This window comes from Sciurus carolinensis, chromosome 3 (assembly GCF_902686445.1).
Source record: "Sciurus carolinensis chromosome 3, mSciCar1.2, whole genome shotgun sequence".
Taxonomy (NCBI): Eukaryota; Metazoa; Chordata; class Mammalia; order Rodentia; family Sciuridae; genus Sciurus; species Sciurus carolinensis.
Genome location: NC_062215.1, coordinates 16,867,583 through 16,893,847, shown reverse-complemented (window position 1 = coordinate 16,893,847; position 26,265 = coordinate 16,867,583). Strand labels below are relative to the sequence as shown.

At 35.9% G+C, this 26,265-nt stretch overlaps 1 protein-coding gene across 1 annotated transcript in view; it reads right to left on the bottom strand.

Moving 5' to 3' along the window:
* Positions 1–26,265, bottom strand: part of Kansl1 (KAT8 regulatory NSL complex subunit 1) — a 153,734-nt gene that overhangs the window by 110,335 nt on the left and 17,134 nt on the right. The window contains 2 exon segments of the mRNA XM_047543677.1: positions 23,923–24,469; positions 24,472–25,299. Coding sequence (XP_047399633.1) covers positions 23,923–24,469; positions 24,472–25,210 — 1,286 coding nt within the window. The 5' untranslated portion in view covers positions 25,211–25,299.

Sequence of the window (26,265 nt, the reverse complement as noted above, 5' to 3'; positions counted from 1 at the left end):
ATGTTGATATACTGACATCTATTGCTGATAGGAATACAACAAGAATCTTTTTGGAAAGCAAACTAATTAAGAAATACCTGCAGTCTTTTGAACTGTTCACACCCTCTTTTCTTTGTAGATTTTGAAACCATAAATAAATAAATAAATAAATGTATGCACAAACATCAAACATTCAAAAAGTCTATCAAAAGAAGATTTAAAAAACAGAGTAAAATATATTGTAAAGAAAATCATACCTTGTTTTTCAAACTATGCTCGATCCAATGGATTTCTATAGAAATACAACTCATGAAGTACACTGATATGATGTACATGTGCACATAGCTATGATATACACAAACTACAAAGTCCTCAAAGGCCAAGTGACAAACTAAAAACGTAGGACATTCCAGATGAAATGGGGGGGGAGTGAGGTGAGACTATTCATTTCAGAGCTAATACCATATATGTGCTTATATTAAAATTTTAATAGCAATTATATGAGGCTATTTTCCCAGTACAAGAAATAAAAAAAAACGAGGTCCTGATTTGTTCAGAGACATGCTCAGGACCATAGAGTTAGTAAAAAAAAAAAAAAAATAATAATAATAATAATAATAGTAATAATGCTAGAACTTAAGTCTGGTTCCAAATCAAATGCTTTCTACAGAGTAATCCCTCAGTGTTGGTGGTTCCGGGATATCAAAATCCACAACTCTCATATAAAAACAATGTAGTGTTTGTATTTATCTTACATACATTTTCCCATATACTTTAAATCATCTCTCAATGACTTAGAATGTCTATCATATAAATGCCATGTAAACAACTGTTATACTGTAATGTTTAGGGAATGACAAGAAAAAGTCTGTACAAATACAAACATAATTGTTCCCCAAATATTTTCATCTCCAACTGGGTGAATTCTCAGATGCAGAGGGCCAACTGTATTATCCCAAAGGAAGATAATGTTTTCCACAATGATACTACAACAGATCAAGTAATATTAGAACACATTCAGATTCGCGTGTGGTTCTTTGCTTTTTGCAAGGGGGTTTTATGAGTTTGTCATCAGGAAGAAAAAAGCAATAAAGAATTTTTTTAATTAGTTCAAGGAAGGATAAAATTATAGTGCTACCATTTGAAAGGAAGAAAAGTCTACTCTCCAAGTTGTGTACTTTCAAAATCTTCTATTTGTATTAGTACACACAGATTCCTATGATGTGCCAAACTCAAGGATAAGCAATAAAAGTTTGTTGAATGAATGAGTAAACACTAATTTAAAACAGAACAAAAAATTCCAGATTTCCACCTCAGTACAAAGAAGCCTATATCAACAAAATTTTGATAGGCAACTAATTGCACTTTCATATTTGAACCAAGAAAAGCTAAACCAACTTTGTCGATTCCTGGTACCCTCTAAGTGAATTCTTCCCACCCCCCCAAATGAATTCTTAATACAAAAATACATACTCAGCATTCTTTCTAACCATTTATGAAAATAAAGCACATTAAGAACCTTTAAAAACAGCCATGAATTGGAGGATAGGTTGCCAGGTATAATCTGTATATGACAACTTGCTTTACAGGAACACCATCTAGAAATTATAAATATCCTCTCAGAAGAAATTGTACCCAGAAGCCACTACAGAGCAAAAGACTTATCCCAAGAAAGAAATGGAATTAAGACCCTTTACAGTAGCTTATGATAATTTTGCTTTTGCACCCTCTCCAGGAAAGGAATGATAATGAAACTGCTCTTTGAGTTCTAGGTGCAAAGAGAGAATATTAACTTTCAAAGACCAAACTTATTGCTGCCTTTTCTTATTCAAAACAGAGAATACTTTTAACTCTTCAGTTCATTTCAGATTATTTGAGTGTCACACAGAAGGTGATAAATAAGTATCAAGGTTGTTTAAAATTTTACCAGAGATTGGATATTCTAAATTGGGAATTTGATTTTTAATAGCAAGATCAAACTATGAGGTGGTAAAAGAGAGGGTTTGATTTAAAAACATTTCAAATGTAGATGCCGCGACTTAGCCCGTTTTTATTTCCTATTATTTTTTTAGGAAGACAAATCTGCTGAGTTCTATAACCAATTTTCTATTTCTACTCAAGCTGTTTCATAATGTAGTATCTGGAGAAAATAATACATTCCCCAAACTTTCATCAAGGTTTTTGAAAAAGTTAAGCACTAGCTATAAAAACTATCTTCCAGAAGAACGTTTTTATGCTTTGCCTAAACACAACCTTTTCTCAGGGGCTAATAAAGAAACATAGCTCTGAATTTTCATGCACTAAATAGTCAATCTAGAATTGCTTACAAAATCCGCTTTGTTATAAATTAGGTAAACAAAACTCACTTGTAGTATCTATAAACTCTAAATGAAATGATGAGCAGTGATGCTCCATGCATACTAGCTTCTCTAAAATCTTTTTACTTGTTTTGTTCTTTACTCTAGACAGCTAAAACATGTCCTAAAGAGAGAGCATGCATCCATGTAACCTCTCTGTAAGCACTTATTGTGAGAATCAACTATGAAAAGCACTGAAATAAATGCATCATTAATCCACAAGTTCTATGAATTTCACCATGTTGTACCTGAATAAGCTTTTCATTTTCACAGGAACTTTCACATAATTTGATCCTCTAAACACCACAGAAAACAAGGCAAGTCATGAAACCATATTATCATCATCTCTGTTTTACAGACAGGGAAATCTTTTTTTAAGTTGTAGATGAACACAGTGCCTCACACATACTAGGCAAGGTCTCCACCACTGAGCCACAACACCAGTCCAGGGAAACCATTTTTAAAAGATTACATGGTTTAATCAAGGTCATAAAGTGACTAAATGGCCAAGTTGGTTCCCAATCTTACGACAGTCCAGGCTTCTTTCCTCTACACTGATCCTAAAAGCACAGTAGAAAGATCTCTATCACAGATAATATGATAGCTCTAAGGGGGTTCGCATCTACATATTCCCTCTTTTTTTTAAAAATAGTCAATGAACTAAGAAATATTGCTTCACATTAGAATAACCTTGAAAAGCCATACTTCCTGGATGCAAAAATATGATTCACTTTTAAAAAATACATTGAAATGCAATTTAAAAATGAATATGCATTTTTATATTGGTAGTTTAGAAATTCTGAACATATTTTAAAGAGAAGGTGAAAAATTCAACTAACAAGGTACCATGTAATTACATTATCTTATTTGACTTGCTTAATAAGTATTTCAAATGTTTATAAAAAGCAAAAACTTGAGCCACTATTGGGTAAAAGCACTGTGGGGTAAAATTTAACCATTATTCATATAAGGCAACAGCTGGTAATAGAAAGGCTAGATGGCAATATTTTCTCTAGTGCAGTGCAACAATAAAAAATTATCAAATCACAAGGTAAAACCTTTGATAGAAAGCCTCAGGAATCCATTTTTAAAACTACTAGGGTAAGGGACTGGGGATATAGTTCAGTTGATCGAGTGCTTGCCTAGCATGCACAGGGCCCCTGGCTTCAACCCTCAGCACCACAATAAAATAAAGTAGTAGGGTGATTCTGAGTACAAACTGAGGACATGAGATAACCCTGTCCATTGGTAGCTGTGTAACTTGAGAATAACAGGTCTTGATCCCTGGTTTTCTCAACAGTAAAATGAGGTGGCAGTAACACAATCTTCGTATTCCAGAGAAAAGTTCTAAAGCACTGAAGTGGATTGGTTTTAAAAAGTGCTTAGCATACAGTTTTCAAGCATCAAAAATTCATACTTTCTAAGATTTGCACTTTAAACAGTAATTCACATGAGGTCTTTTTATAGAGCACACACAAGAATGAGCTAAATATTAAAAGACTATTCTACCCAAATCACCCTATTTAATTACTGATACTGTAACAAAGTCCTCCCCCTATACTCCCAAATTTAATCAACAGCCAAGTTCGATAAATTCTTCTCTTTCTCTAGTTGAGCAACTGCAATTCTAGCCTTCATTCATTTGACATCATTCTACAGAGGGTCAGCCACAAAACCTGTCTCAACTATTCACTTCTGCCACTGTAGGATTAAACAGCTATACAGGCAATATATCTAAATGAATGAGTACAACTGTGTTGCCAAAAAAAAGAAAAACAACTCATTTACCAGAATGAGCTTCCACCTGCATTTGGCCTAGAGGGTATAGTTTGCTGACTGATAATCCACCCAAATAACATCAAACTCCTAAATTCCATTATAAACTTCATGATTTCTGATCAAAAAGTCTCTTTCCTTACAAAATAGAGCTCAACAGTCCTAGGTCTGATACTCAAGGGCTTCCTCTATATGGGTCTAATTGCGTATGATATCTTCCCTCCTCACTCCCACCGCCCTACTACATTCCAAATTGTCTTCTATAAATGTAGCTCCTTTGGTTGTTTATTGTTGTTTTTGATACTGGGGATTGAACCAAGGGGTGTTTACCACAAAGCTACATCCCCAGACCTTTTTATTTTGAGATAAAATAAATCTGAAGTTCTCACTAAACTGCTGAGACTGGCCTTGAATTTGAATCCTCCTGTCTCAGCCTCCAAAACCACTGGGAGTACAGACATGCACCAACCATTCCTGGAGACTATAGCTCCTTATACTAACTGATCCAATCTTTTGCTCAACTTATATATAATTTCCTTCTGTTTTTCCCTCTAAAGACCTTCAGCTCTTTTGCTTCTCCCATTCCCAATACAGAACTAAATCCTATCTATCCTTCAAGAACTCTTTCCCTTTTCTGAGAAACTCGTTCAACGCACATTATTTCTAATTTTTATGGAGATTGCTTTGTATCTCAAACCACAGTGAATGATATAAAAGTCTTAGCTCTCCTTAGCCAGTGAATGGAATCTTGAGTCATCTCTATTTCCCACAGCACTTTTATACTTACTTAATAAGAAACAAATATCACTGCTTCAAAAAAATATTTCTGCAATTAAAAACCTTTATGTAACACAGCACTTTTAAGAAACTAAGCCTGAAGCCCTCTTACTTTACATTATATTGCTGAAAAACTAATGACACTGGCCCAACAAATCATACTGTCAAAATTAATCCTACAGGGTGCAGTGGCACACACCTGTAATCCCAATGGCTCAGGAGGCTGAGGCAGTAGGTCTGCAAGTATGAAGGCAGCCTCAGCAACTTGGCAAGGCACTAAGCAACTTAGACCCTGTCTGTAAATAAGACTGACCCTATCTCTAAATAAAATAAAGGGACTATAGCTCAGTGGTTAAGCGCCCCTGGGTTCAATCCCAGTACCAAAAGTAAGTAAATAGAGGTGTTAACACCAGCCTACTCGGTGAGACTAGGAATAGTTACCAGCACACAAAAATTCAATTACCATATGATTTTCATAAATATAAACTTGAGAACAGCTATATAAGTTGACTCTCACCAAAATATTGAATATCTTCTATGTTCAGCATTATGAATATTAAAAAAAAGATGGTCCCTCATATAAGTACAGTATGATATAGATCTCACAGAAGCATAATTTAGCAACATACTGCATGCTAGTTTTCTAGCTAATTTTTAAAAATTGAAAGCTCAATAGTATTTCCAAAAATTACTTTAAGCATAAAGTAAATATTCAATTAAAAATCACTAATCAAGTTTCCATCAAATTAAAATGCCCAGGATCTGACAAGCCTATAGGCTCTCCAACCTCATTTTCTACCACTTGTTCTACACATGGATCACCATGTAGGCTCCTGCCACCCAGGTATTTCTGCTGAAAATTCAACAAACAGCACAGTGCCCTTATAAGACCTAATTGTTCTGTTCTCTTCATTGGGTTCTTCCTCAAGATCTTTCAAGGTCTTCCTGCAATGCTTCATACAGATCACCTTCTTAGGAAAGGTTTTCCCTAACCATTCTATTTTAAAATAACTTCTCCAAAACAATCACTTTCAATCCTTACTCTCTTTTTATACCAACTGTTAACTGACTCTGGTCATTTACTCATTGTCTTCCCCATTAGGATGAAACCCCATGGAAATAGTAATTTTTTACTGACAGCTGTATCGCTAGTAACTAACTTAGTATGTAAACATACCTAGTATGCAAACATACTGAAGATTTGATACATATTGGTTAACAGTTAAATGAACAAATAATACATTTTATGAGTGATGAATATTCCTTCACCTTTCCAAACAACATGCTTTCTTAAACTCTGATGCTTCTAATTAAATTTGTCATGTCAAGGCTACTCCCAGAGGGAATTCTTAATTAAGGCTTTGAGGAGTAATGCCCATTTTTCTGGAAAGTAATCCTAAAGCTTTTCTCTAAAGGATCTCAATCACAAAAACATCTTAAGATTTACAACTTTGGCTACACCATGGAACTCCTAGAGAGTTTTAAAAATACAGATGTCTGAGTCCTACCCCTCAGATTATGTTTCATTCTGGTCTATGATACAGCCATAAAATTTTTTCCCACCTCAATTAGCCAGGAGATTCTAATGTATAGCAAAAGTTGAGAACCATGCAATTTGGAGGCAAATTTTAACTGGATCACATTTCTCAAAGCCACTATATATGAAATAAAAATCTGAAAACAAAGAATTCTGGAAAAATTGGCATCTCTGGCAAAATATTAATATACAAGTTCCTGAATAATTTTATACCACAAAAGCATTCTAAACAAAGATCAGTATCTCTACTCCATTTGAATACAATCTGCCATTGAGACTTTAAAGCATATGCCCAGAACCCAAATAACATTTTTCATTTTAAACATATTTGAAACAAAAGCTCATCTTAATAATATATTAGATTATGAAAACCCAAAAAATACCATACTTTTTGAAGACAAATCAAGGACTAAATTACAACTCTGAAGTCCTATGTAGTTTTAACGAAAATCCTTTCCAAGCACTGTATTTATACCAATTAATATCCTCATTTAGCTTCTACTGTTATACAGGATGACTGGCACTGAATTTAGGTGAAATTGATACTGATAAGAGACACAAAGAAGAGGGAAGAGAGTGCAGGAAAGAAGAGCAATTTCAGAGATTATTTAGATCATGCCAAAAGGGTTTGACAAGAACAGGTGTTAGACTGACACAGGTGGTAGATTTAGTTGTTTTTTGTTGTTGATTTTTCAAGTTCAACAAGCAAACATCAAGTAATGAACCAATTCATTCACAGCAACCTAGAGTATCACACAAAGTTACTGATTTTACACCCTCGCCCAAGAAGTCCTTTTAAAAGTGACTGGCAAGATAGAAAGCAAAGCAGCAAAATGCTACTTATTTACAGAATCAATCAATCCAGAGATGCTGGAATCCATAATAGTTTTTAACTTCAAACATTATTCAGATACTTCACTAAGGAATTCATTCTGCCTACCCCTCTAACTTGACTCTTAACTATATAGAGATATCACCTTAAAAAAAAAAAAAAAAAAAAAAACCACCAAATCCTAGGCGGACATCAGAAACTTGAAACAACTTTTTTTTTTTTTTTTTAATCTAAAAAGGTTTGTGAAAGAAGACCAGACTCAGTATGAAGCTTCCTCAGCTTGACTTCTTGGTCATATTGTAATATTTTATCCTAAACACTATTCAGTTCTGTTGTCAAGTAAGTTTAGCAAGAAAGTGCAAATGAAGAAACACAGGCAAGTATATAAGCTCATCAACACATCTTAGTTGAGATCAGAGAGAGATCCCTAAGGGACATGAATAACTGTACAACTATCAAAGTTGGAAAATGCTATCTCTACAAAGATGGGCAGAAGAATAGTTTTAGTTTCATGTGTCATTTTACCCTAAGTAAAATAGTGCCCTTTTCATTAATAACTTTCAGTTAGGAGCCTGTGGAAAGAACTGTTCTGGGATTAACCAGTAAATATATAAATGAAGTCACATAATACATCCCAAAATGTGCACTGGAAATGAAAACATAGCAGTCCAGGGTATAAACTCCATGGTGGTTTACAAAATGTTTTCTTGTATATTAATTCTCATATAATAGAAACAACACTAGTAAAAAAGCGAGAGGGTTAGGAAGACAAGAGGTAAATGACACAAGAAACATGAAGAGACCAGCGCACCTCTATTCATTACCAGATTACCAACCCAGGAATAGGACAGCCCCTCACTTGAGTTATACCTAATACAGAAGAGATGAGAATCAACAGCTGAAAGAAGAGAAAATCTGGTCTTACGGGGACTTCAAGGTGGGAGAAATCACAGGCCCAGGAGTTAATTGTTTAAGTCAAGTAAGGTAGGATGGCCCAAAAAATTTAAAAAATGAACGATACAAGAGACTACAACCTCAATATGCCTCAATATGTAAGAGCTTTAAAGAGAAAACTCCCCTTAAATTCCCAGTTGTTTTAGTGTCCTGTTGTTCATGCAACTATGCTCCCTCTAAATCATGCTATTTTTGAAGTCAGTCCCACTACCTTTAGAAGGGTTAATTTTCACAGTAGAGGCTAATTAACATACCCAAATAAAAGGATATCTAGTTTTGGTGGAAGCCTGAGTAGGAAAGGGAAAAGATAAAACAAAATAAAGCAGTGGCTAATAGCCTTCTCTCAACACAAACTTAACTAAGGAAGGTTGAATAGCATGTCCATGTTTGAACCATGTGTACCTGAAAAGGAAGGGGAGGAGTAGGCAGGAATGCAGATTCTGATTTGTCTTTCAGGGAGATCTTCCCTCTTGGAACCGCACTTTAAGAATTTCTAATTTTAATTAGTCTAATTTAAAAGGGTGAGGCAAATTTCTACTTTAAAGGTACAGTCTGACTCACCAATTCATCTTCACTAAACCTTTAAACACTATCTGAAATCAGGTAAAAAAAAAAATACTTTTCTTACGGGTGGTGACAAAGAAATAGGGGGCAATCAGACAAAAGAAAGCACAAAATCATAGCAGAAGTAACTCATGAAATTTGGTTTATAAAATGCATTCAATATTTAATCTCTCAATTTTAGTTTCTTTATAAAATAAAGCACGAGTTTACAACATAAGCAGGAAATGCTATGAAATTGTAGTGAAATAACCATATAAAGAGTATTCACTATGAAAGCTGACGTTAGTATCTATTCCCCTCCAAAGACATATACATAAAGCTCATGTGGTGGTTTCTTAACCAGAAGTGATTTTGCAACCTAGGGCACACATGACAATGTCTGGGAACATATTTAATCATCTAAAATAGGAGGAGTGTGCTACTGACATTTAAAGGACAGAGACCAGAGAGGCTACAAAATATCACAGTGCACAGAACAGCTAGCTCCCCACAAGAATTATCTAGCCCAAATGCCAATGATGCCTCTATTACTAGAAATCCTGCCTGAGGGGGCTGGGGAGATAGCTCAGTTGGTAGAGTGCTTGCCTTGCAAGCATAAAGCCCTGGGTTCGATCCCCAGCACCCAAAAAAAAAAAAAAAAAAAAAGAAATCCTGCCTGAACAAATTCATTTCTGGAAAACAGTAAAAATATGGAAAAGGAGGGGAAACAGTTGAGTCTATTTAGTTTTTAAAGCCTATAAGAAGCCTATGTAGGGTTAAGGTTGTGGCTCAATGCTAGAGCAATTAGTTGCCTAGTGTCTGTGAGGCACTGGGTTCGATTCTCAGCACCACATAAAATCACATCTACAATTAATTTGGGGGGAAAAAAAAGCTATATAAAATATTCTAAAACCAAATCATTCTATCTTGTATAAACTATTACTCAAATGACAAAAACAGGAAGGGCTGGAGATGTAGTTCAGTGGTAATGTGTGCTCCACATGCACAAGGTCCTAGTTTCAAATCCCTAGTACCACAAAATAAACAAACAAAAATCCAGTAAATCTTAGGAGGGAAATCTTGTTAAATAACACCGAAAAATGCTTATCCTCCTCCCAAGTAGATGAAAAATATACTGACGTTTCATTAGGAGTCTATTAAATTCATTTTTCTAAATAATAGTAATAACATTCAAGCTTGAAGTTGATCTGGCATACTCATGTATCAATAAGAGCAGAATAGTGATATAACTTTGAGAAAATAACCTAAGGGTTGTAAAACAGTCACCGAAATGTCAGTTATCTTCTGACCTCAGAACCCAATTTAAAACAATGAACATAACACAGATACAGGGGCACAGGCCTGTAATTCTAGGGATTCAGGAGTCTGAGGAAGGATCACAAGTTTGAGGTCAGACTCGGTAACTTAGCAAGGCATTAAGCAATTTAACCAAACCCTGTCTGAAAATAAAAACTAAAAAGAGCTGAGGATATAGTTTCCGCTGGGTTCAATCCCCAATACAAAACACACACACACACACACACACACACACACACACACACTGTACAAAACACCTAGCTGTATGTTACAAATACAAAAATGGATAATAATTTAGTGCCCAACAATAGAAACCAAAATAGAATTACAGAAATTTTTACATACAATATCTCCTAACAAACATCCCATAAGGAATTGCTATAATTCCCATGCCACATAGGAAATGAGGGCACAAGATCATTAAGACATATTTAAATCCAAGTAGACCAGACTCTAAAGTTTCAACCACTGAACAATATTAAATGCAAGTAGCTGAGGTAAAAATTTAGTATTGTGAATCCATTTTTTAAAATCATGACTATTTATTAGACAATTTACTTACTTTATATCTAAACTTAGAATGTACTTTTCAAACACCAAAGTAGTTGTTTGTCTGTTTGGTTTTGGTTTTTTTTGTTTTGTTTTGTTTTGTTTTTGGGGGGGGTAGGCGGGGCATTGAACTCAAGGGCATTTGACCACAAGCCACATTCCCAGTCCTATTTTGTATTTTATTTAGAGGCAAGGTCTCACCCAATTGCTTTAGTGCCTCATTTTTGCTGAGGCTGGCTTTGAACTCACGATCCTTCTGTCTCAGGCTCCAGAGCTGCTGGAATTACAGGCACGCAACACCACGTCCAGACCCATAAAACTTTTAAGAACTGACCACGTAATGAGTCACAAAGACATAGCTCAAATCTGAAAAATCAGAAAGCATACAGGCTACAATCGTTGAATACAATGCAACAAAGTTAGAAATCAACAATAAAAAAGTAGCAAAAAAATCATTTAGACTGGAAATTTTAACATATTTCTAAACAATTATGCTAAAGAGAAACCACAATTGTTCTATTTAGGAAAAAAAAACACAGAAGACATCATTCTCAGCAAACTTCAAAATAAGTCATTCTATTTCAGAGAAAATGTTAGACTTCAATGTACATTTAAAGAAAACAAACTGAAAACAAATGGTAGAACTGTGTCACTTCAAGAAATGCTTTAAAAAACCCAAAGAAAGGAGAAATGAATAAAGGTAAAAATATATACACTATACACAAAAAGATAACTTTAATCAATGTAATAAAAGTTTTGGTTAAAAACTAAATGACAGGGCTGGGATTTTGGCTCAGTAGTGGTGCACTTGCCTAGCACACGTGTGAGGTCCTGGGTTCAATCCTCAGTACCTCATAAAAATAAAATAAAATATATTGTGTCCACCTACAACTAAAAATAAAAAATTATATATATGTAAAATAAATGATAAAGCAGAACACTTTGTATCCAAGAAGAAAAGAAAAATTAGAAATGAAAGAACACTGATGGGAAGAATTGAATACTAAGCAGAATTTCTTGTCAATAAATTTGAAAATCTAGGCAAAATGGGCAATCTTCTAAAAAAAATTTATCAGTAAAACAAGCTAATAAAGAGGTTAAAAACTTTTAATAATAACCACAAAAGAATTTTTAGGATGTAAGCAAGAGACAGGCATGGTGGTACATGCCTGAAGACCCAGCTACTCTAGAAGCTGAGGCAGAAGGATTGCTCAAGCTGAAGCTCCTCAAGTCTGATGATGAGCCTGCACAACACAGCAAAACCTAGTCTCTCCCACCACTAATACATAAAAGAGAGAGAGGAGGTGGGGGAAAGAGAAAGGGACGACAAACAAAACACTGAAAAAATAAAATGGCAACTGGTTCAGACTTTATTTTCCTTATTTTTTTTAGTTGTCAATGGACCTTTATTTATTTTTATGCAGTGCTGAGAATCGAATCCAGTGCCTCACATATGTAGGCAAGTGCTTTATCTCTGAGCTACATAGAACCCAGACCTGGTTCAGCCTTTTAACAGTTAAGTTCTATTAAATGTCAAGAGCTAATCCAAGCATACAAAAGACAGGATGATTTACCTATTCAATCCATGGGTTGCCATAACCATACCTAGTCAAAAAACAAATGACAGGTCACTGCAAGTTATAAACATGGGGAAAAGAGGGAGCAGCCAAAAAATAAATTAAATGGGGGGAAAAAAAACCTCACAAAATCAACTTTGACATATGTAAAGAATATTCCAGGTCATCCAGATAATAGTATTTATGCTATAAACTCTATATACTGCGATGTAAACTAGAGAAAACATGGTTTTTGTTTCCATGTTGTTCAATGCTGTGTCTCTCATGTCCTGAAGAGCACTTAATTCATAATAGTAACAATAATTCAAGGTTTAATCAACATCAGCAAATCTATTAAAGGTTCTGGGGAGGGCTTGAGCTGTGGTTCAGTGATAGAGCACATGCCTAGCTTATGTGAGGCACTGGGTTTGAGCCTCAGCATCACATAAAATAAATAAAGGTTCTGGGGAGATATGTATGTGTGCGTAGGAGATAGAAGATATATATAAATACATTAATATAAAATGTATATTTATACACCTATTAAGTATCTCCATAAATCTGAAAAGGCATTGATTAAGTTCAATACTCAGTCATAGCAAAAATACTTAAGTCAGAAATTAAAAGAACTACATCTGATCTAACAATACCCATCTATCACAAACCTATAGTACAAGTCATACTCAATGACAAAACCTAACTTTTCTAATTAAACTCAGGAACCAGAAAACAAAGTCCCCACCTCAGTACACTCAACAGTGTACTGCAGAGTTCCAGTGTATGCAAACAGACAAGAAAGAGTAATAGGGACTGGAGTTGTGGCAGCTCAGTGGTATAGCGCTAGTGTGGGGCCCTGGGTTCAATCCTCAGCACCACATAAAAATAAAATAAAGGTATTGTGTCTACCTACAACTAAAACAAAATACTTAAAAAAAAAAAAGAAAGAAAGAAAAAAAAAAAAAAAGAAGAAGGAGAAATGCTAAGGGATAGGAAAGTGGCTCAGTGGTAGATCACTTGCCTAGCAGAATGAGGCCTTAAGTTTGATCTCCAGCAGCACAGCAAAAAAAAAAAAAAAAAAAGAATTACAAAGGCAAAACTTTAACGAAAAGTAACAAAATATCCCTATCTACTGCTAGGTAACTGTCCAGTTAGTAAAATCAATGGAAATAAAGAACTGTCAAGTGTACTAAAATTCAGATAAGGAGGCCAAACACAAAAATTGAGATATAAACAAAAATGGTTTTCCATATAACAAAAAGAAATAATCTCATTCTTAATAGGATTAGAATCTTTAAATAAACCTAAGAGATACAAAAGGAAAAACTATACAAAGAAGAGTGTGTATTTTATCCCAAACACAAAGGATACCAGAAGAAAAATACAACTTTGGAAGACCTAGTATCAACATGTAGTATTTCGAAACTAATGTATACACTCAGAGCAATCTCAGTCTAAATCTCAAAATGACTTAAAGGAAGCTGATAAACTAATTCTAAAATTCATATGAAGAAAATGATCACAAATAGAACCCTCAAAAATATATGAAATTTTAAGTACAAGGAGAGTTACCCTATCAGTTTAAAAGATACGGTAAATATATATGTTACAAACATACAGAATACATACACATTTCAAGTGTTGGTAATTCAAACAGTGTAGTCATGATGCAAAAACTAATACTGGATCAACAAAACAAGACATATGAATTTAGTTCACAACAGAAGTGACATTTCTATTTCTAATCACGAAGAATAATGACCTACTCAATTTATTGTCTGAAAACAACTCATTATTCAATTGTGTGGGGGGGGATAAGTTGAAATCTTACTTCAAACCATAATTTTAAAAAAAAGAGCTAAACATAAGTTACCCACCATTTTTGTCACTACTTCCATAAAAATGTTCCTTTAACTCCAAAAAATTTCATTTTAGTTCTCCTTCCCAAACACTGACATCTCTTCTTGCCTTATTATTTCTATCAATATTCTGCCAATTTTCTAGGATCAAAATTCAGTCAAGTCACCACATTTTTTACAGTGTGTAATCATGGAACAAGATTAAAATTTGGAATCAAGACCTCTATTATGGGCTAGGATTGTGGCTCAGTGATATAGCACTTGCCTAGCATGTGTGAGGCACTGGGTTCAATCCTCAGCACCACATAAAAATAAACTAAAAAAAAAAAATTTTTTTAAAAAGACCTCTATTACAACCTTGATTCTTATAATAATCTTTAACATAGCATACTTCATCTGTCTCTAGGTTTCTTACCTATAATGACAAATTTGTGCTTTTCTCCAAGTGCACTCTAAAATTCTCTTTGTCAATCTTGAATCTAGATCATTCTTTCCATCTTATGTCTACTGCCCTGATTCAGACCCTTAGCTACAGTTAGGCTATCACAATAGCTTCCATGCCTTTAGTCTGCCCCCCCCCCACTTTTTAAAATTTTAACATTTATCATTTATTTACTGGTGCTGTTTATCTATAATAATTGTGGGGGAAATCCTTGCCTTTAGTCTTGCCCTGCTGCAAACCATCTGAGAACACGCAATCCATTCGATCCACAATAGCATCAAATTACTCTTTTATGATTATCTTATGCAATTACACTTATACGATTCCTCATTATTCTTAGGATAAAATGCAAATGCACCAGACTCACATTCAAAAACAATGTAACCCCAATTTACCCTTCCAACTTTATCATCTTTCTAGAAACATGTTTTTGACAGACAGTTCTTTTCACTGATAATGATTGAAAATACTCACTCTGAGTTCCCTCATCCTTGGACCTCAAACATGATATGTCTTCCTGGAAACCTAAGTATCATCCTTGATCCAAACTGAAGTTTGGATCTCTTCTCAGGTCTTTTGCTCACCTTAGCTCAAAGTAACCACTCTTCCTAAGACTTCAGTATTTAATTCCTAGATCATGTATCTAGTACGAAGCAAACCAATGCCTATCTTGGTGCTTCATTTTCCAATTCAATGCCAGGGGTACAGTAATATAAATTACTCCTTGAAGACAAGAACCAAGTCCTCAATTCTTCTTAAGCGTTTTCATTGTTCCTTATTTAACTACACTTCAGAGGCAAGGTTAATCATGATAAATGATCCTAAAAGGCTAGTCTCCAAGTAATTACAGCACCTTGAAAGCTGTTTAATTTATTACTATTTTGCTCAAAGAATTCTGGAACTCCTTTTCTGGAATGGCCCCAGGAACATTTTGACTATTCTCAATGACATCGAATCTTAGTTCCTTTTCAGATCCTCAACTAAGATGACTCCTCTGATTACTGTTGAAGGGACTATCTATCAAAGGAAGGAACATAAGCTATATAGCTTTTAGGTCCGTCTGCAAAGAAACACCCCAGTGTAATTCAGTGTAATTTATAGAATTACCTTTCTATAAATTCATCAACCAATTACCATTCATGGATGAGATTAGGGACATTTAACTTACCAACTTACTTTACATCACACTGCAGCAAACCATGAAAGTTTATATAATTTAAATGCTTAAATAATTTAAAAGTTTAAAGGAAACAACCTCTCACACTATACTTATACACACACAACTAAGTGTATGAGTACATCTGTATCTATATAGATAGTATGAATGTACACTACCTTAAATTTTCAAGGTTACTTCCTAACCTTTCAACTCTGGGATCTGAGACCTGCTTACTATTCAAGCTAACATTAAGGAAAAATTAAGAGAATTCTTAACTGGGAGGATAATCACTGCACTAAGCAATCTTCCTGGAAATACAAAATCAGCTTTTCTACTTAACACTTCTAAACAAAGTTACTCTTATGAATGTTTGAGTCTTTGCATAAAAGATCAATTTCATGTACAGATGGGCAGAAGCAAAATAAGTTTTAAGCAAGATTCTTTTTTTTTTTCCCCATCTTACAAAGAGAAGACTAGTCTGTTTTCCTGGCCTTCTGAATAAGAATCTTGCAAAAATCACTATGCATAGGGTGTGCCCAAGAATACTTACTGGAAAAAACTGCTGGGTGAGTGCCAGTTTAGAAAGAAAATCATTTTCACCCAGTTGGACATCTAGAGAAACAGAGGTTACAGCAACTCAGTTGAAAACTCTGAAGACATTTTTAGGAAAAACGAAAAACATCATTTCATTCTCATGTAAAATTTATGAAACACAGCTAAATAAATCAATGAAGGATTCAATTATGCTAACTTTATGCATCTAAAAAGCAATAAATGAAATTCTTTGATATCTCATAGTACCAAATGGCATTAGGAACCCTGTATGTTCTATGTAAATGAACTTAATCATCTGTCATAATTTCTGTTTTGTGAACCCAATAGCCTCTTGAGTGGAGGTATGTCATAGTTTTCAACTGATTATTTCTGGGGAAAAATATAAAACTGTATGGTTTTGCTTCTTAACAGGAATGAAAGAAAATTTCAATTTTTTTTTTAAAATGGGGAGAGAGATTTCAAAAACAAAAAACTCCAACAACAGCTTTATAAGTAAAAAAGATACCCATCCTACAAAGATTTTACTCTCTCACTGCACCCCACCCTCCAAGGCCATTCAAAACAACATAACCTTAAGCTCAGATATTCTTCATTGCCTTAAGAGGGGAAAAAAGGGGCGGGGGTTAAACAACAGTTACAATAAGCAACACAATGACACCAGGTTGCCTCATGAGAAACAAGTGAACTGACTTCCTATGGAATACAAGCAACATGAGCCACTCAGCATACTTCAGCAAAGCAGAGGGCATGCCGAACAGTGAAAATAGCCTTTCCAAGTTTGGCCTGGTCCCATAATTACAAAACAAGCATTTCTGAAAAAAAGGTATAATTCCGAGGTGTACATGAGAAACTTAAGTCTAGGAAGACAAATTAAAATTAACAGTACTCCAGATTTTTTTCTCACTGTTCTGCTCCCTCTTTAGTAGTAACCTCACAAATACTAAGGAAAAAAAAATCTCTGGTTCATTCAACAGGTTTTCTTGATGTATTCAAAATAAATCCATAGAAATAAAATACCAAATAAGATAGCAAAAACCTCCTACCCAGGCACTGACAGAGAGCTATTAAGTTCATATCTGTTATCTTGGTTCTCAGCTGTAAAATGGGAATACCACAATCACATTGAGAGTTTTAAAGATTAAATAAGATACTAAATGTAACAAAACATATAGAAGGTGTGACCAATAAACATTAATTTCCATTTCTTACCTTTAAGAAACAAAAATTCACTCCAACCCTGCCCTAGCAAAATGCCCCTCCCCAACCCAATCTTCTACACACAAGCACACATGCACAAACATGCACACACAAAAACAAAGGGTATACAGGCTTAAGAGTACATTTAGTTAAGATACACAGACCATTATGCCTTTTCCTCAAAATGTGTTATACTTTGTATTAGCTTCTTGAATATAAAGTTAAGTGTCTTTATTTACATGTTGAGTCTTTTCATTAATCAAATCTAAAGGACAATTTGATTCTGTCTCCAAGAATATAGCTAGGGTTTATGCCCAGGCTATACATAAAGAGCCTACAGTAATACTCTGATCTCTTATTAAGTTAGGCCAAGTTATATTTCCATTCCTCAGTCTAAGACTATAAATTAAAACACCTACCTCATCAAATTATTAAATATTATATAAAAAAAATTAAGACAATGCCCACCAAAAATGTAACAAAGACTATGATTATTTCCCTATCAACATGTTTCAACTCTACTGTCTGATTTAAGTTAATTAAAAATGTTTCTTAGCTCACCTAAATGATTTAGTCAAAATTCTCCTGGGGTTCTACAGTCTCCCAGATTTCAGACTAATCTGGTCTCAAAGGTCCTAAACTCTTGCCTCCCCCAATTTCTTTACCTTGCTGAGATGTACCTCCCAAGTTCCAGAAAAACGAGTGGGAAACAGGGATTAAAGAAGAGAGTAAGGAAATGGTATACTACACATATACAGTATCATTCAATTCCCTGGCACATGCCCTTTATTCTATTAGGCAAAACAACTTAAAGAAAATTATTTTAAAATAAAATATAATGCCTTCGCCTATTGCCATTCCCCCATCTCTTCATTTCCACCAAAATTAAGTATCTCCACAAGTCCTGTTACCTCAGTTCTGAATACATTCTATATGACTATAGTGCTATTGAATAGGTTGCCAGAATTAACCCGTATTTATAAAATAACAGCGACATGCATGGTGGTGCACATCTGTAATCCCAGTGGACTGGTGAGGCTGAGGCAAGAGAATCACAAGTTCAAGGTCAGCCTCAGCAACTTAGGAAGTCCTAGGTAACTTAGTGAGGTCTAAGGTAACACTGAGATCCTGTCTCAAAATAAAAAGGGTTAGGGATGTAGCTCAGTGGTTCAGTGGTAAAGAGCCTGTGGTACCTTAAAAAATAAACAAGCACCGAGCAACTTTTAGTATGGTTCCCTTATTTAAAAGGGTACAGTGTTTGCATATAACTCAAATACGGTAAATCACCTCTAAATGACTTACAGTACCTAATACCGTGTAAGTGAAAACAGCCGTTATACTGTGGTATTGAGGGAATAATGACAAGAAAAAATATGTACATTTTCTGCACACATGTATTTTCCCCCCAGAGTTTTTGATCCTCAGATGCCTGAATTCATCGATGTGGAGCACTTAGATACTGAGGTCATCTGTATTGTTTGAGAAATTTTCATCAGACTTTATTTCGAAACAATTTTATTTAACACTTTTGTAAAAATCCTTCATGAGTATACAAATACTCTTTGTCCCAAAGGTCCAAATTTATAGAAACACAACGCTTTCTTTATATTAAATATATGACCATAATTTTCCTGACACGTAATGGGAAACAGTGGAATAAGCAATGCTCTGGTAAACATGAAAGAACGTGACCTTAGGTATGAATTTCTGCCAGATTACAAAATAATCTAGTCCATTTGGTCTATGATTAGGGACAGAGTGGGAAAACTAAAGTACTACTCATTTCTGACAGAACATAGCTCCAAGCTTTCCGTTTTCTAGTTAAAACAATTTATTTTATCATGTTGATAGAACCTAACAGTGTGCTCTGCAAAGGACACGTCTTAATTATAACCAACAGAGGGCTGGGGATATAGCTCAGTTGTGCTTGCCTCATATGCACAGGCCCTGGGTTCAATCCCCAGAACCAGCAAAAAAAAAAAAAAAAAAAAAAAACCAACAGAGAAAACTGTTTAAATTAAAAATGCAGAAATGCTCACTACACTCAATGATCTCTCCCATCTGTTCCTTCTCCATCTCAACGTATCTATCCAACCTATTTATCCACTTGTCCCCCACAAAAAAAAAAAAAAAATCTGATAATCACTCATTACAGTGTCAATTCTCTCTCTTTCTCCATCCCTCTTCTCCAGCCACTGCATCCAATCCACCACAAGTCCTAGTCATCTCTACTTTCAGTAACCAATTCTGTTACTCTTTCCTGCCAAAGGCTAGGTCCACCATACTCTTTCACCTGACTTACTATAAAAGCTTAGGTAGTTAAGGCTTACTAGTTAGCCTAAATCCACTTCTACACCATTTTCTACACAATAAGAAAGGTCTTGGGGAGGAGGGGCATTGTGTAAGCCCTGTCAATGGTTTTAAAATAAAATACTAAACTCGGTATGCTCTATAAGGCATCTGTATTATCTGTCAATTACTTGCCTCTCTGGCCTCATTTCTCACTATTCTCCTTTTTTGTTATTTTTTAGATATACATGACAGTAGAGTGTATTTTGACATAGCATACATACATGGAGTATAATTTATTCTAATTAGGACCCCATTTTTGCAGACTATTCTCCTTTTAAACAAAGTACATCTTGTTCTGAAGGGCCAAGCACCCTCCATTTTCAGGACCTACATATAAGCTATTTTCTTAATCTACAGCAAATTCTCTTTTCCCATCAATTCTTTCTCATCCTTAAGGTCTAAACGTACATACATGTCACTTGATCATCAAGAGATTCATTATCACTGGGGCAGTGGCAAGCTGGTAATCTCAGAAACTTGGGAAGCTTGAGACAGGAGGACCTGTCAAAGACAGCCTCAGAATTTAGTGAGACCCTATATCAAAATAAAATAAAAAGGGTCAGGGATGTGTTTCGGTGGTTAAGCACCCCTGGGTTCAAATCCCAGTACCCCCGCCTCCCCAAAAAACAGACTCATAATCATATACCATGTTAACTAAAAGTATCTGATATAAACATTCACAGCACTCTGGACTTTTTGTTTCTGTGACACTCACAACTATAAATATGTCATCTATATGATTACTTGCTTCAATAATTTGTTTAGTCTATATTCCCTATAAGGGCAGAGCAAGGATCATGTCACTCTTATTCATTACTATATCCCTAGCACCACAATATACAGTCAGCAGTGTAGACCTAATAAATGAATTAATCAAGTTCAAAGTCTCTGTGTTCATCTTCTGTCTGGAGAGAATTACCTAGACTTACTGATTTTTAACACTTGCTGAAACTTGTAAGGAATACAGAAACCTTCATTTCTAAGACCTTAGTATGAGCCTGGACCCTCCTGAATTATCAAGAGAGGTTCTGAAATTCTCCTGGTTATCATCTATTCCTAGACTTGAAACTTCAAATATCTATGATGATCACTCCCTTCATTCACCACTCCCACACATCACTATTATTAAATCCCATTAAATTTACCTCTACATCACTTTTGAAATTCTCTTTATCTCTTTACACTATCACCCTAACCCATACCCTGCCATGTTGCCAACACAGCCCACTCTAGCCACCAAATGTTCATGTCTTTGAACTCTCTTGCTTTTATACCACAAACACAACCAAAAGCAAACAAAAAACTCAGCCACCCTTCCAACCTCACTTCTGATACCTTTTCTTTCCAATCCCATTAGTATGATTTTCCCCTATTTCATTCATTATCACCCAGCAGCAACCTTATACTACTATATGCCAGGCACTGTTCTAGTCATCTGTCTTACCATGTTCTCAATTTCCTATAAACTCCATGAGGACATTCAACAGTTTTTTCACCTATGCCATGGAGTCTTACACATTTATTCATTTAATAAGTACTTATCATGAGACTACCTTAATAGTATCATAAAAGACGACTTTGTATTTTAGAGAAGGAAAATCAACTGGGTGCGGTGGCAAGCTCCTGTATACCAGCGGGTTGCGCAGAAGGATCTCAAGTTCGAATCCAGCCTCAACAATGGCGAGGCGCTAAGCAATTTAGACGCTCTCTCTAAAATACAAAATAGGGCTGGGGATGTGGCTCAGTGGTCAAGTGCCCCCGAGTTCAATCCCCTATACCCCCCCCCCCCAAAAAAAAGGCTAGGGTTGTGGTTCACTGGTAGAGCACTTGCCTAGCATGTGTGAGGCACTGGGTTTCAATTCTCAGAACCACATATAAAGAAATAAAATAAAGGTTTTGAGTTCATCTACAACTAAAACAAATATATTAAAAAAGAAGTAAAAGAAAAATAAACTTTTTTTTTCAAGTTCTATCAGTGACTTCTAGGACTTTTGCCTCAGCTTCCCAAATCACAAAAATGATGGTAAGAACAACTCTATCAATGCAGTTTGAGTTCTAAACATCATCTAGTTCAATTTCCTCGTTTTAATAATGAAAAGGCTACATGGTTAATCTTCTGTCTGGTTTATAGTGGAGAAGGGTTAAGCAGAGAACATGATTCATGTCTTCTGGTTGATGTTTCTCTTACCCCATCACTCTGTGAAAGTAAGAGTTAAGAAAATGCCAAATCAATTTGATTGCCACTCTGGCAAATTCTTCTCTGTGCTCTTAATAAGCTCATGAAGGAGCTATAATTGAAGCAATCCAGAGTTCCTAAAAAGCAAAACCTACAAACATGTTAGTAATGCATTACGTTATGAGGTCTTCATTAACTCTGAGAGGGTAAAGTTACCCAAAACAAGAAAAGTCAATACACTGCAATCGAGACTGTTCAAAATTCAAGTAAGTGCTTTAGTACCACTGAGGACTTATATTTCATTTTAAACCAACCTTGATTTGGAATAGACTTCAGAAGGCTAGTAGACAAAATAGGTCAGTATATAAATAAAGGCAGAAATTAAAGCATGAAAATAAAATATGAATAGGGAAACAAAATGAATCCAGGAATGTAGCTTTTAAAATGGTACAAAGAAACCTACAAGGTCAGCTTTAAACTTTCAAATCCAACAGAAAAAGAGAAACCTAGTGAACATAAATTATAGCATCTAGGTAATATAAACAGACCGAAAGTGTGGAGGACAATTATTCTGGGTTGTTTATCTTTCTCCCTGTGATCCTTAAAAAGAAACCACTGTATAGCTGGGCCTGGTGGTACAAGGCTATAATCCCAGCAACTTGGGAGGTGGAGGAAGGAGAATATCTTAAGTCCAAGGCCTCAGCAATTTAGCAAGGTCCTAAGCAACTTAGAAAGATCCTGTCTCAAAATTAAAAAAAAAAAGGGATGGGGATGTGTGAAGTGCCCCTGGGTTCTAGCCAGCATTAAAACAAAAAAAGGGGGGAACTTCAACACTATTTCAATAGTCACAATTAAATGTTTTATGAATTAATTTTATCCCAACCTTCAAGATACTTAAATCTATAATAACAGTTCAAAGAGAAAAAGAAAGCAAACAGGGACAGGGATGTAGCCAGTGGTACAGTGCTTGCCTTGCCCTAGTTTAGAGCCCCAATCACACAGACACAGAGGCACACGTGTGTGCACACAAACACATATGCAGGGTGGACTTTGGGGGGAAGGTCTATAATGTGATCCATTGCAAACTTTTAACAGGAGGTACTTATTATGGAAGTTTATAAGGACCCATAAAATGCAAAACAAGTTAGCAAAATCAGAAATGGTCCCCAGGACTGAGAACAAAATAGAGAAAAAAACTCTCAGAGGAGAAAGGGGAAGAAAAGAAACTGAAGTGAACAAGAGACATCAAGCACACACTCACAAACACGCACCCTCTCAACAGGGATATCACTTCTACAATTCAGAATTAAATAAAAGGTATTTATTAAAACACAACTTCCTATTCCAAAATTGAGATGATCATAAATTCCTGCACCTTCCACAGTGATGTCAGTAAGAATGACTTAAGTCATAATAAACCCAAGACAGTACAGAATTTTCAAAGAATGACCACTGTACCAAGATAGAGACATGTATGAAACACTTTTGGAATATTTTCCAAGAGCTAAAAAACCAGAAAGAAAGAAAAGAACGGAGAAGAAAAAACAATCTTAAGTATGCTCTGTGTTGAATGTTTGATTAAAAGTCACTACATAGTCCAACAAAGCTAACTAAGTCCACATTTGTGGCTACAAACAACAAAATCTCAACATTCAAGCCATTCACTTACCAAAATGCTCTACATATAGTTTCAAAAGAATTCTACTCACACTGAAGGAAGTACTGGTATGATGTTACAAATGTCTTCAGTTTTTCCTTAATAAATAAGGTTTCAAAGGAAATTAGCATCTTTTGGCCCACAACAACATAACACTATAGCACAAATTCCTTCCTTTTCCCCCCACAACTAAACATATGTACCTATCTACCTACAACTAGGATAAAGACAAATGGAACACAGGAATCAATATACGAAGAATTCTAGTTCTCTCCAAAGTAGGGATTCACTAAGTCTCCTTTGCCCCAACATTCACAAGATTGACAGTATGCATGCATTCGGTCTACTCACAGGGATACATGGCATTGCTCAGGATCAGCTCTGGTCAATTCTTCCTCTTCAATATCAGACTCCCCTCCTGAACTACTGTCAGTGATATCTGAATCGAATGCTTGTTCACTGCACCGCAAGTTGGCTATGCCACTAGCTGTAAATCTCTCCAATTCTTCTGAAATTGAATCGTTTTTCAGGAAGTTGCTAAGTCCCTCTGAAGTGGTAGTTTCACTGGCAGCTTTTCTCAAGGCAGCTTCGGCCTTTCGGGTCAGCATCAACTGGCTCCGGGATCTCAAGGATTCCAAATTTGGCAATTTGCTCAAAGTCTTCTCTAAAAATCCACCCAGCTGATGCTGTAAATGCCTCTCCACCTGCTTGGCTTGCACAACCTGTAAGCGCTTCTGTAACCTGCGGGCACGGCTCTCAATATCAGCCTGCCGCCTCAGTAAAGCTGTTATCCTTGTGTCAGAATCTAAAGCACTGAAAAGAATGGAAGACGGGGGAGACTTTTTGCCCTCTAACTTGACATCACCCAAGTTAGAGCCAGAGTCTGTACCAGGTGATACCTACTGCTTCCTTGAAGTGCTGGCTGTTCCATGGAATTGACAGAAGATTTGTTTGCAGTGCTATTATTGCTATATAGAGTTGTGTGTTCTACATCAAGGCTTCTGTGTGGAAGAGTGCAATTGGTCATACCCCCCTTTAAGTCCCCAGAGTCAGATACTGCCACTTCACCTCCCTGAAGAGCAGATGAAGTGAGAGCCCGTTTTCCCCCATTGAGGGAACTGGAATTGTCATGATCAGAATGTGTTGAACTTTTAGTCAATTTCTTAGCCAACCCATTTACAGGCGCTTGTGGCAGAGCTGTCTGACCACTTGTATTCATGGTTCTAAGATTTTCTAAGGAAAACTCCAAAACTGGCTGTCTCCCCAACAGCTCAGCTCGGAGTTCATAGGATTGAGATAAGAGAGAATGAGATTTAAGGACTGTCTGCTTGCTGAAGACCCCTTGCAATTTCAAAGACTCTTTTGCAGGAACAGATGTTACATCAGAGCAGAGATAAGACGCCACCAGTGGTTGCAGCTTTCCCAAGTCTTCCTTGGTAGAATTACTTCGGAAGTCTAGACTAGGATCTTCTGCAGCAATGGCTTTTCTTTTGGTTCCGTTGGCAGCAATAAGGATGTTGGCGTTGCCGTTATTTTCGGCACTGCCAGGGGACAAGGTGGAGGATGGGGGAGCCAGTTTGAACCGGATGTGGTGTGCTTCAGCTGCTGCATCGGTGAGAGCGGGCGCCATCGCAGCCATTCAGCACAGAGAGACAGGAAGTCCAGCCTCTCCCGATGCCGGTGCCGAGGCCAGCTCCACAGCCTCTTACTGCCTCCCCTGAGAACAGACTAGAAAATAAAAGAAGAAAAGTTAAGTTAGAAATACGAACGCACTGAATAACATACACTTTTAATACATACACTATTTGAGGTATCATCCAACTTCTGCCTCCGAAAGAAAACACTCAGGAGCACCGACTGTCTTTCACTAGAAGGATTAAGAGAACCCAATTCCTAAACAAGAGAATGAATTCTACCCTTCTTTTTGCCACTTATAAACCACAGACTTAAAGTTGCCAAAACAGAAGTTCCATCCCGAGATAATCACAAATTGTTTAAATCATTGTATGTAAAAGAAAAATCACTTTAAACTTCGTGGAATGAGTGATTTAAAGTAAATATATCGAACTAAATACCCAGTAACATCAAAATATTAGTAAGGAACTCCTTGAGCTCACATACACAAAAAAAAATGTTAAGCCAAATGACATAGGTCTGTGAACTTTCCTGGCCAGGAATCCAATTTTCATCAGCTTCTTACTTCTCCATAAGTATAGCCTGTAATACAAGGCTAAATGTACCACTCTTGCAAAAGCAATTTGCATCATCAAATTTCTTTTCTTTCATATCATAGCACTCATTAATGTCTTCTATACCGACTCCTCCCCTTCAGCCTAAGAATTTACTCAAGTAGCCTCCATCTTCAAATTAATTGCCCAACATATCTCTTTCAACTCAAAACTCCTTTAAAAAATACTAAAAGCAGTTGCCTCTGAACTATAATCTAGATTCCATCCCTACTACTCTGACAGAGGTCACTAGTAGAATCATTTTCCAAATCCAATGGTTAAACCTGTGTCTCCTTTCTATCTGACTGCTTCCAAACATCAGCATTAGGCCTGCAGACCTTCTTGAAATTCTCCTTTCAACAGATTATTAAAACATGTGCTCCAGGGAATGTGTCCTAGACACTACTATCAATCGGTTCTCTTTCTCCTGCCTACCCCTTTAAATCTTCATACTCCCTAAGAGTCT